Raw genomic sequence first — 12,233 nt, 5'->3', positions numbered from 1 at the left:
ATACTGAGGGGTAAGTCTGCCGTCTGTGGAACAATGGGGCTCCTAAAGGCTTCAGAGCTGGAGCGATGCATCAGATCCAAGGGCCCTTATCCACCATCCAGTCCTTGGGAATGCTGCCTGCAGCTAACCTCCAAACACTGCAGTTTGTTCCCCCTCCCTCCAAAATCAGCTGGGTCAAAACAGAACAGCATGAGGATTTGGGCAAGGGAGTCTCCTGCTTCCACAGGCAGCATCTAATGCCTGGTGTGAACTGTCCCCCCACACCCAGTACCAGCCTTCATCAACTGCCTGAGCTAACCATCTAACAGAAGCCATATATCCGCTTAAAATCCTGCTCCTGTTCAGTTACTGTCCTGGACCAGACCTTGCATTTCTCACCCGATGTGGTAGGACCTGCATTGACTTTTACAGGCAGAGGTGGGGTGGGGAGGTGGGAGGTTGGGGCAATAGAGAGGGAGATTGAGGAAGCCAAAGCTGCAGCAGAAAATGGCTTGGGCTCCTTTGTATACTGCTAATTTGAGTGGGTCCTGCCTTGATGGCATTTGTATGGGTACAAACCAGCTGCAGCTATTGGGGTACATGGAGCACCTCATCACTGTTCTGAAGAAGAGTTGCTTTGCTTTCAGAAATAAAGGCTATTTTTTCCATCTCCAAATCAAAATCAGATCAGGGGCCCAGAGATTAGTCTCCTATCTAGTAATTTACAGTTGATTTGCCATGACTATAAGCCCTCACTCTATCTGCTATTGCATGGCAAAAGCAAAGGATTATTCATCCTTCTTGAGACAGAATCTGTAGGGCAGTTCACTGCAGTGGGGAATATAAACTGATGCCTCAAAGCAGACCTGGCAAGTCTGGCATTTTCCATGTGCTCTCAGAGACTTTTAGGCTAGTGTGTGGGGCTTTGGAGGTTGAGACAAGGAAGATTGTGGAAAGGCTTAAGCTACTTGCAGCCTGGTGTGAAGGAGCAGGGATGGGAAAGCGAGGTGCTTCAGCCCAGCCTGGCTCAAATCTCCGTCCCTGGCTCCATCTCCCCCTGTACCAAGCACAGCAAGATCTGAGAGGTCCTCTGCTGTAAACGAGCTGTAGATGAGCTGCTCCTCTGACAGCCTGCCAAGAGCTGCATATTGTCCAGCTGCCTTGGAGGACAGGGTGATGACCTGGGACACGGCAGCTGAAATCTGCTGCTGTGCCCCTGGGTTTAAAATAAAAGCATGTCTGTGGCAATATGAAGCTTAGCCACGAGAAGATAGCGCAGGACGAAAGCAGGTGGGTCTGAATAGCCATCTGCACTCAGGTGCTCCCTTCACTCCCAGGGTGTCCCAGGCTCGCTGCCCTGGAGCTCAGGTTGCTCACATGCTTTTGCAGCTGATGGGCTGGAAAGCACTGGAAATGAATATTTTCCCCTCCTCCACCTTCTCAGCCAACCTTGCATAATTTTGCCTTTAGCCTCCCTAGACAGGTTCGTTACAATTCCCCTCCATTAATATGCAAATATGCCCTAGAGGAAAAGAGAGCTTGAATTTATTAACATGAATCTGTTAACTCTTTCACTACTGCACCGCTCTTTGCAGACAGGAGGATGCTTTCCTCAGCCTGGAAAGCTGCAAGAAAGAGAGATGCCATGAAAAGAGGACAAAAGGGAGAAATGACCCCACAGCTCTCCGGAAGGCCAGGTTTTGTGGGTAAGCACAGGCTTGTTAAAACCTGGATTCTCCTTTCCTTTCTGACAAAGGCTTCCTGCACATGCCAGGGCAAATCACTCAATCCTTCGGCTAACTGCTGGGAGCTGCTGGAGGAAGGTGGCAGCATCCTTATGCTTCAGCCTCTGCCACTTGCTGAGACTAGCCGGGCTACAGTTCTGTGCTTTGTCCATCTGCAGCCACACAGCTGGCTGACAGTCTGACCAGGAGGATGGAGGGAATCAAGATCTACGGAAAACTTCGGCACGATGGAATCCTGGCCTGTATTTCAGAAGCAGGCACATCTGCTTGGTAGCTGAGACCTGTGGCGTGATGCAGCACACCAGGACCCCACAACTGCATGCTGGGCCAGGAGTGGGGGAAGGAGAGCCAGGAAGGCCTGGAGGAGCCCGGAGAGCTCGCTGAACTCAGCAGCTTACCAGCTGCCCACAGCAGCCGTTGACCACCCAGGGGGACTTAGGCTTCAGAATTTCTCTGGGCAGGAAAAGCATTTAGATTGCCAAACAAATTGGTATCTATTGGCTGGCAAATTTACAGCCTGGCTCTAATTTGATTTTCGCTGCCACAGTAAGATGAGGTGTAAATTCCTTTTCCTTAATTCAAGGTACATATTGACATTTAATCATCCAAATATGTGCCTCCTTTGACAATTAATTTCCCTCCAATCTCCTTCCACAATTGCCTTTTCTGGCCAGCGCCCTATAAAAGATGATTCTTTGACTCTGTTGTGAAGGAAATGGATGTCTCTTGCGCGCGCTCTCTCTCTCTCATTTTCGTTTTTCATTTGCTGGCAGATATAGTTCAGTATGTGCCACACCAATGCTTTTTGACAGGAATATTTGCTCCTCCAGGTTTGCAAAGTCAGGACATGAAGCTGTATGGCCTTCTTCCATCCTCACCTTTCCTCCTTTTCCCAGTCCTTTCTGCACCTGTCCCCCTGCCCATCCCGTATAATTGTGCTCCTTCTTCTGCCTCGTGGCTTCTGCCTTGCAAGCATTTCTGATGGTTTTTGATTGTCCCATCATCATGCCTCCACAGGCAAAGTTAACCAGATTTCCTCTTGAACTAACTACGGCGAGAGGATCCCTGTTTTCCTCCAGTTGTGGATCATAACTCGGTGTCATTTGGCACTCTTGCCTTCAGGTTCCGTTTCTCCACTGCCAGGTGTCTGCGAGCCACCATCCCCACCTGAGCATCAGCTCCAGACATGACCAGCCAGAAGCACAATCATGAGAATGGCTGGTGTGGGTATGCGATGGCAGTTCGAGCAACCTGGCTGGGTGCAGTTTACTTTCCAGGAAGAAAGAGCCAAGAACACACCACCTCCATGCAGACAGTAGTAAGGGAGGTGCAAATGAGAGAGGAGGGTTCAGGCACATGGAAACACTTGGAAATGTCCATCAGATGCATGGGCACAGACATCCATTCTTGCTCCATCTTTAAATAAAGTCCCTCACCAATACTCAGGGTCAGCAACACAAACTCCCTCTCCTGTACCCGTGCCAACTTTGCCTTTCTCTCCTACCTCAGACCAGTTTGGCCCAGTCACACGCTGGACTAGAATAAGAAAAATTAGGATGTCAGGCTCTGTCTCCAAGGCCCTTGGTTAACCAATTTTAGCGTAAAAGCTGGAGTGAGTATTGCAGAAGGCACTGAAGACAGCAGGCTAGCTTATCACATGGTGGCTGCTAACCTGAGGAGCAAAGAAAACAGCGTGTTTTTGGATCACCTCTGGAGTAAAACTTCCGAAGACATTTTTAAAGGTCCAACTTGAGCTCGAATGATGTTGCTATGAAAGATTTATTTTTAATTAGTTTGAAACCTGATTCTCAGTTTGAGTTTTCTGGTCTCTGACAGCATCCTCTAAAGGAAGAAAGCAAGTCCCTGTGTCTGATGCACGCTGGAACAGGAGAAAATTAGCCTTCAGCCCCTCTTGTGTTAGGCAACAGGCTCAAATACATTAATAAAGTGGGGTGCATCACGCAAACAGAAGCTACGTTTCCCCCATAGCTAACCTGATTTGGCTTGGTGGGCACAGCATGTGAAAGCCAGGGGTGCAAAGATCAGGCTGATGCAAATGGAGGGGACAATCCAGCAGTAGTCAGGGAGCAAAGAGTAAGGGAGCGGCAGCAGCGGGATGCAGGAGCATCACCTGCTGTAGACCTTGAATGTGTGTGATAGGCTGGATTCCTCTCAGGTAGACATGCAAGGTGTTGTCCTGTCTTTCCCAAATTAATGGCTACCAGGTATGCACGGAAGGGGAAGTCAAGCTGCTCGTCCAAATGCTGCCCTCTGTGGAAAGTAGAGACTGGGGCATGTGGGCTTGGATAACCACTGGGCCCTCAATCCCACACCACATCCAGGGGCACATCAGAGTAGCTGAGCGCCCTCAGGTCTCTGAAGCAGACTCATCTGAGACTGGCCAGCATTGGTTTCCAAGAAATTCCCTGAGCACGGTTGCTGGTGCTGGGCTTTGTGGCATTGCTTTAATTTGAAAGCAGCCCAACAGGGGACTTCTGAATGAAATGACTGCTTGGTGTTTAGGTGGTGGTTATGGGGAGACACTTCAGGGCTGTGCATTTGGTCCTCTGGCTTGTAGCCAAAACCAGTGTTCCTCCACGTGGGGAATCAGGTTGGGGAGCCTTCCACGGAGCTGCTTCCCAGACAGGCTGCTGTGGTGTTTTTAAGGCTCTATAGCTAATGAGCTGTCATTTTCTGACAGGGAAAATATGGCTGTGGCAGCTATGTAGTCAGGGGGACCCTGCAGAGCTGTCAGCAAGCCCTGCTCAGTGCTCGCTGCCGTGGTAGCCAGTCCAGCCTGAACAGGAGCCACAGGCCGAAGGAAGAAAGACAATTGCATGCAGTGTGTGGATGTGTGTGTGCCCGGTGCTGTGCGCATGTGCCTACCTGTGTGTGCTTCCCAGTGTGCGTGTGTGTGCTCTGCTCTGTGTGTGTGCACATGTGTGTGCTCTCCAGGGTGTGTGTGTGTACCTGTGTGCCTCCCTAGTGTGTGTGCCTGTGCATGCACACACATACACATGTCCACATCCTACAGTGTGTGCTCTATTGTGCGTGTGCGTACCCAGCAGTGCATGTCACACGCGCATCCCAGCGGGGGTGACCCTGTGCCACTCCCTCTCTCCCCATTCAGAAAAACACCCCGTAGAATATGGCCTTTCTTTTTTTTTGTGAATGGAGGCAGTGTGCTCCCGTCTGTGTGTGTACGTGTGTGCTCCCCAGTGTGTATGTGCGCTTTACTCTGTGTGTGTACATGTCTGTGCTCTCCGATGTCGGTGTGTACCTGTGTGTGCTCTACTCTGTGTGTGTGCATGGGTTTGCTCTCCTGTGTGTGCACACACACGTGCTCTCTCATGTCTGTGTGCACTCTGTGTGTGTGCATGTGTCTCTCCAGTGTGTATGTACCTGTGTGTGCTCTCCTGTGTGTGCACATGTGTACCTGTGTGTACTTTCCAGCATGTGTGTGCATGTGTGCTTCCCACTGTGTGTGTGTTTCACTCTGTGTGTGTGTGCGTGCCCTCCAGTGACTGTGAGTACCTGTGTGTGCTCTGTCTGTGCTCTCTGGTCTGTGTGCCTGTGAGTGCTCTACTCTGTGCGTGTGCGTGTGCCTCTCCAGTACTTATGTACACGTGTGTACTCTCCAGTGTCTGTTTGCACCTGTGTGTGCTCTACTCTGTGTGTTCCCCAGTGCGTGTGCCCGCGCGCGCGCACACACATAGACACACACACAGAGACACACACACAGAGACACACACACAGAGACACACACACAGAGACACACACACACGTGTCCGCTCCCTGCGGCGCGTGCACGCGCGTGCCTCGCCGGGGCTGACCCCGCTCCCTCTCTCCCCATTCACAAAACCAGCCCGTAGAACATGGCCGCCCTTCTCTCTCTTTTTTATGAATGGAGGCGGTGACGCGGCGCGCGCCGGCCCCGCCCCTTCGCGCGGGATGAATGGGCGGGGCGGGGCGTGAAGAGGTGGGGGGTGGCGCGCACCGGCCGCCGCCGGGCGGGTAAAGGCAGCGCGAGCGGTGCTCGCCGCCTCCTCCTTCCCCTCCGCCATGGTGGCCACCGAGGGGCTGCAGGAGATGGAGGGCAGCGCGCTGCGGCGCCTGGTGTGCCGCGAGGAGGCCGGCGCCGGCGGGCGGTGCCTGGTGTTGGACTGCCGGCCGTTCCTGGCTCACAGCGCCGGGCACATCCGCGGGGCGCTCAACGTGCGCTGCAACACGATCGTGCGGCGGCGGGCGAAGGGGGCGGTGAGCCTGGAGCAGATCCTGCCGGCCGAGGGCGAGGCGCGCGCGCGACTGCGCGCGGGGCTCTACGCCGCCGTGGTGGTGTACGACGAGCGCAGCGCGCGCGCCGAGGCCCTCCGCGAGGACAGCACCGTGGCGCTCGTGGTGCGCGCGCTGCGCCGGGACGCGGCGCGAGCCGACATCCGCCTGCTCGCAGGTACCGTGGGGGGACACCTGGATGAGGGGAGAACGACCTGGCCCCGAGGGTGGTGTGGGGGTGACTTGGTCCCAAGGACGGGATGGGGCGACCTGGTTCCAGGGATGTTGCGGGGGGACGACCTGGTCTCAGGGATCATGTAGGGGAACGACCTGATCCCAGGGATGATGGAGATGGTAACCAGGTCCCAGGGATAATAGGAGGGACACCTGGTCCCCGGGACAGGGGGCGAGGACCTAAAACCAGGGATGATGGCGGTAACCTGGCCCCGGGGATGGTGGGGGAACACCTAGTCCCAGGGCTGGGAAGCGACCTGGATGTTGGGGGGTAACGACCTGGCCCCGGGGATGATGGGAGGGGGTAACCCGGTCCCAGGGATGATGTGGGGGACCTGGATGATGGAGGGGACGACCTGGCCCCGAGGATGATGTAGGGAGGGATCCGGTCGCAGGGATGATGAGGTGGGTAGCCTGGTCCCGGGGATGATCTGGGCCCGGGGATGGGGGGGAGAACCTGGCCGTGCCCCGTCCCTGCTCTTCCTCCTCCCCGCTGTCCCACCAGGAGTTGGGAGCCAGCGAGGTTGGGGGCTGTGCGTGCTGAGCTCGGGCTGCTGCGGTGGGCACAGACAGGAGCAGGACCGGTGGGACCTGGCCGTGGGGATGGGGGTCTGGCCAGGCTGCGCCCCGTCCCCACTTTTCCGCCTCCCGGGTGTCCCACCAGGAGCTGGGAGCCGGCGGGGCTGGGGGTGCTGAGCTCGGGGGTCGCACCCAGCGAGGACGGCGAGTGAGGACAGCCGGGAGCGCGGCCGTCGCTCTGGGAGAGCGCGGTGTGAGCGCGGCGAGACAGCCCTGTGCAGACCCTATGGGACTCGGGGCAAATCCAGTGGCACCAGGCACTCCAGTGGGAGTGCGGAATGGGTATCCCCTTTCTTTGAGTTCGCCCCCGGCCCCGCGGTGCAGAGAAGGGGGTCAGTGCAGGACCGAATGCCTGGTGCCGTGCTGATGTCTCTTTGCAGAGGGCAGAAACCCCCAGGATGCTGCTTTTGCAACTAGAGCAGCAGCTGGGGCTTTCCCCCTGCCGTGCTCTTGGATTCAGTGGGATGCTGTGAACGGTTGGAGCTGCTGCTCCTGAGAATTGCCATGAGAGGATTTAGAGGAGGGGGATGCTCAGCTGGGGTTCCTGAGTAAGCTCAGTGGGATTTTTTTCTTTTTTTGTTTACACCCTGAGAGTTAATTTATTCCTCGGTTTACTTACAGCAGGGGTGAGGATTCTTATGCAGAGCAGCAAATCCATTAAGAGGCATGATAGATGGAGGAGGTAGCGCTCCTGTTGTACCAGATACAGTAAAAACAGCAGGAGCTGTTCCAAGGATGCGATATGATGCGCTGCTGCTGCGGTAGCGATGCCTGCACAGCAAGGGCTCACTTGGGAGCATGCTTTTGGGTCCTTTGCCATGAACCCTCGTGGTGCTGGGAGCTGCGCATGTGGCAGGAAATGCTGCTGTGGTTCAAGGATGGCTTTTGTCATCTGAAGGCTTCTGGTAGCCCAGTGGTTCTTATTCGAGGTTTTTTGGGGTTTCCAGTCTTTTCTTTTTAAGGCGTGGGCCACTAGAGACTGAGGCTTGGCACTAGAGACCTCTTCCTTGCTTACCACAGAGCTACTAAAATGACGGAGCTTGCTCTGATTTCGTAAGAGCCGTGCTAACCCAGCACTGTGACTGGCCAAATGCAAATTTATTGGGTGCAGGTCATAACGAAGACCCAGATCTGTTTTGTGCAGATCAGACTGCTGCCAGGTTCCCTGTGAAACAGCCCAGCTGGGTATTGCTTGGCCATGGGCACCTGCACAGCGTGATTCCTGTGCTGGGCAGGACCCGCACATACAGCCAGGATCTGCAGACCACTGGATGCAGCTGCTGGATGTGGTGCTTGACTGAGGGGACGTTGAATCTGATGCGATACACTGAAGAGAAAACTTTTGACTGTTTGAAAGGGTCATTTTGCTTTTCCAAGGAGGGAGTGGACTTCCACACTTCACCCTGGGCATCTTCTCCCTTTCAGGATGGTGTGCTGGCCACCAGAGTGGGATGTGGTGGATCCAGGGATTTTAGGATCAGACCTCCTGAAAGGGTCTAATAGTGGTACTTGTTTCTAGGTGCTCCTCCAAATAGAACCAATGGGGCTGCAAAGGGATGTCAGGCCCTGGAAATGCAGCCTCTGCAAACTGTCCTGCTCGTGTGGGAGGGACAGGGCCAATTTAGTGATGCCTATGTACGTTTCTGCTTTAAGGTACTAGAGCTCTTCCTTGCAGAGGGGGAGGAAACCACATAAAGGACACTGGGAGGCTGGCACTATTGCTCTCTAGCTGCCTAGGGATTACTGGGCTGTTTCACTGGACTTGTTCACATTCACTGGTCTTCTGAACACCCTGTGTCATTCAGGGCAGTCTCAGACATAAGGCTGGATAAGGAATATGTGTGCTGCTGTGTGTGCTCTGGCAAGCTCAAATCTGCAGGCAAATTTGTAGTTGGGAAGAGTCTACAGATGCTATCCTGGGAGTCAGGGCACCTGGATTCCTGTAGCGATGATAAAATACCAAAATTTCCAATGGTTTTAAGGCTCAAGGTCAGACTCCACAGGGACGTCAGGGCTGTTGATTTGAATGAGAGAAGGAAATTTCACCAGAAATGTTTTATCTGTGGCCAATGCTGCAGTTTCCCTATCCTGGGAAGCTAATGGGGTTTGCTCTTGTTTTGCTGTTAGGAAGAACTGAGGTAACCTTTGCTTATCCCCCTGGCAGTGGGTCAAAGGAGCAGGCTGTTCTTTTACAGGGTGCTTATCTCCATATTCAACTCACACCCCTTGTTCTTGAGAAGTAGTGGACACCTCTTTCTGGAGAGCTTTGCTGTGGAGTTAGCTTCACTGTACTTCGCCAGTGCCAGGGCTTCCCTAGCCTGTGGTTTTGGGAGCTCTGGGCTGGAGGGTCAGGCCGGGGAATGGGAAGACCTCCCTGTTCTATGTGGCAGGACGATGTGTCTGGTCTAAACTGACCAGTCTTTGGCCTGGGAGCAGCTTTTCCCATTAAAAACAGAGGATGCTGGCAACAAATCCTCTCTCCATCATCTTAGAGAGCAGCTTTGGCCCCGTCTGGGCTTTTGGCAGGTGACATGTAGGGGACTAGACCTTGGACCAGGAAGTTAAGCAGTCAAGGGCATTGCAGAGCTCTTGGAGCTCTGGCTCCAAGGGAGTGGGCTCAAGGATTGCCCCTTTGCTGCCCGGAGCCTGGTTGCTCATCCTAGGGCAGGAGACGGACCACTCTCTGTCACTGTAGCATCATCTAGTGGTGAAGGGCACGGTGAGGTGTGTCAGCTCCAGCTATGCTGTTCTGCGGTGCTCTGAACGTAGCCTGGGATAACACTTCATGCCTCTTTTCTTGCAGGGGGTTATGAGCGTTTCTCCTCTGAATATCCTGAATTCTGTGCAAAGACCAAGTCCCTGAGCAATGTGTCACCCCCCAGCAGTGCTGAGCCCCTGGATTTGGGCTGCAGTTCCTGTGGGACCCCCCTTCATGACCAGGTATGTCTAGAAGCCCACTGCTCATTTATCCTGACTGCTCCTTCCAGCACTGCAACGTGGTCCTGCTGAGACCTCTCTGCTGTCCCTCAGCCAAGGCCTGCAGAGCCAGAGTCCTGCTCCTTCCTCTCTCATGGAAGAGCATGGTGCTCCTCCTGATCCCAGGGTGTTTGTGCTCCCTGGGGAGTGAACAAGGCCAAACGGCGTTAACCATACCTGCCTGTTCCTGAAGAGGAGGGCTGAAATAGGTTTATCAGCTCAGAAGGCAGCCTCTGCTCTCTTTAGAGGACTCTGGATCAGGTGCCAGGTTCCAGCACTGCTCAGCGCCTTCAAGCCCTCTGGATGTGTCCTGCCCATTCCTGTCCCTTGGTCACGCTCATATCTGCTCTTTTTCTTTGTCACAGGGTGGTCCTGTGGAAATCCTTCCCTTCCTCTACCTTGGCAGTGCCTACCACGCTGCCCGACGGGACATGCTTGATGCTTTGGGCATCACAGCCCTGCTGAACGTCTCCTCAGACTGCCCCAACCACTTTGAGGGGCACTACCAGTACAAGTGTATCCCTGTGGAGGATAACCACAAAGCCGACATCAGCTCTTGGTTCATGGAGGCAATTGAGTACATCGGTGAGTGCCTGTGCAGAGGAGCCGTCTGCGTGTGTGTCACCATGATGGGGAGGAGGGTCCTGACTCAAAGACCCTGGAGCCTTTAGCTCAGCGAGGACTGGGGTCCAGCAGTCCTGCCCATTCGTTGCACTGGTGGGAGGGAGGTCAGCCACCACCAGCAGGTTTGTTGAGGGACTGGGCTTTGTAGGAGGGAAGTTGGTCTCACATCTCATCCCGTTGCCCTACAGATGCGGTAAAGGAGTGTTGCGGCCGGGTCCTGGTCCACTGCCAGGCTGGTATCTCCCGCTCCGCCACCATCTGCTTGGCTTACCTGATGATGAAGAAACGTGTCAAGCTGGAGGAGGCCTTTGAGTTTGTTAAGCAGCGCCGGAGCATCATCTCCCCTAACTTCAGCTTCATGGGGCAGCTGCTGCAGTTTGAGTCGCAGGTGTTGGCCACCTCATGCGCAGTGGAAGCTGTCAGCCCCTCGGGGACACTGCGGGAGCGGGGCAAGGCCACCTCCACCCCCACCTCCCAGTTTGTCTTCAGCTTCCCAGTCTCTGTTGGTGTCCATGCCACCCCCAGCAGCCTCCCATACCTGCACAGCCCCATCACCACGTCACCCAGCTGTTAGCTCAGGGGCTGAGGCCAGCCAGGCAGACGGTGCCAGGTGGGCATGGAGCCCCGTGATGTTAAGCAATAGTGCCGGACACTGCCGTTCACCCTGGACTCGACGTCTTTTATGTAGAGAAATTTCTTACCTCATCTTGGTTTTTTGCTTTTTAATGTTATGTTTGGAAAACACGAAAGTTGTAAAAGCCACAAATCTTGACATTGTCCAGGCTCTTTGGAGGAGGAAAAAAATAGTACACTGGGTTTCCTCAAGTGCCTGGTCTTCATCTCTTTCCATCTGTATTTTATTGTCTTGTTTTTTAATAACAGATACACCTCCCCACACTTCTGCCCCAGTTCATCTGGGTTAAAAAGGGAGTAAACAGTCATCTTATTGTGCAGCAGCCCTCCCCCCTGCACAAAGACAGGCGGTGTGGTGGGTGCTGCTGAGCCAGTTGGGGTGTGTGACAAGCAGAGCTGCAGGAAGGGCCTCAGTGTGAGCAGGAGTGGTGGCACAGAATGGGCTGCACCCCAGCCCCTTCCTCTGGGGGAGAGCAATCCCTGTGGCTGGGAGGGCAGTTTGGAGCAGAGATGCAGTCCTAAACGCCTCTTTTCTTGCCTCTGTGGATCCTGGTTCCTGCAAAACTTGGGTCCAAGTTCCTGTGGCTTGAAGAACAGAAGGAAGGGGTGGGAGCAGCAGTCTGGGCTTTTGATTACTTTGAGTTTCCTCTCCAGCCATGCCACTGCTGCCCTTCTTCCAGATGGAGCAGGGTGGGATGTGATTTGGCTGTAATAGAGAAGAAGCTGGGGGGAGGAGAGGCTGGCCCAGAGATGTCATCCATCCAGCGTTTTCAGACTTCCTTCACTTCATGACTGGCCCTTCTCCACCTGAGCTGCGTCTGGTGCACCCGTGCAACACTGCTGCGGCTTTTGGTCCAAGCCTAGAACATGCCTCATCTTCAACCCACCTGGAGCCTTATTTCCCACCCTACCTCTCCTTCTCCCGAGTCCAGTCCAACACAGAAGATGCCTGCGTGGCTGATGTACATATGTATGGTTTTGTTCCTTTTGGTTTTTCTTGTTTGTTTTTTGGTTTTTTTTGTTTTTTTTTGTTTTTTAGAAATTAACTTTTTATTTATTGCCTGAGGGAGGGAGAAAACAAACTGTTTGGAGAAAATAAAAAGAACACCGTTTTCAACAGTTGTGGCTGAAGCAGGTTTGTCCTAAGGCCAAGGGCCAAGACAGAATAGCAGTTTGTGCAGATACTCGGCT

The 12,233-nt window shown here is 54.1% G+C and overlaps 1 protein-coding gene across 1 annotated transcript; it reads left to right on the top strand.

Annotated features, from left to right (window-relative positions):
• The first annotated feature begins 5,690 nt into the window (after window positions 1-5,690).
• On the top strand, window positions 5,691-12,049 carry DUSP4 (dual specificity phosphatase 4). The gene is made up of 4 exons (XM_009567377.2): window positions 5,691-6,174; window positions 9,613-9,749; window positions 10,151-10,370; window positions 10,598-12,049. The coding sequence occupies exons 1-4, from the start codon at window positions 5,787-5,789 to the stop codon at window positions 10,981-10,983; spliced, it is 1,131 nt and encodes a 376-aa protein (XP_009565672.2). The 5' UTR covers window positions 5,691-5,786; the 3' UTR covers window positions 10,984-12,049.
• Window positions 12,050-12,233: the final 184 nt, after the last annotated feature.

This window comes from Cuculus canorus, chromosome 4 (assembly GCF_017976375.1).
Source record: "Cuculus canorus isolate bCucCan1 chromosome 4, bCucCan1.pri, whole genome shotgun sequence".
Lineage (NCBI taxonomy): Eukaryota > Metazoa > Chordata > Aves > Cuculiformes > Cuculidae > Cuculus > Cuculus canorus.
This window is presented reverse-complemented; position numbering and strand designations above follow the sequence as displayed.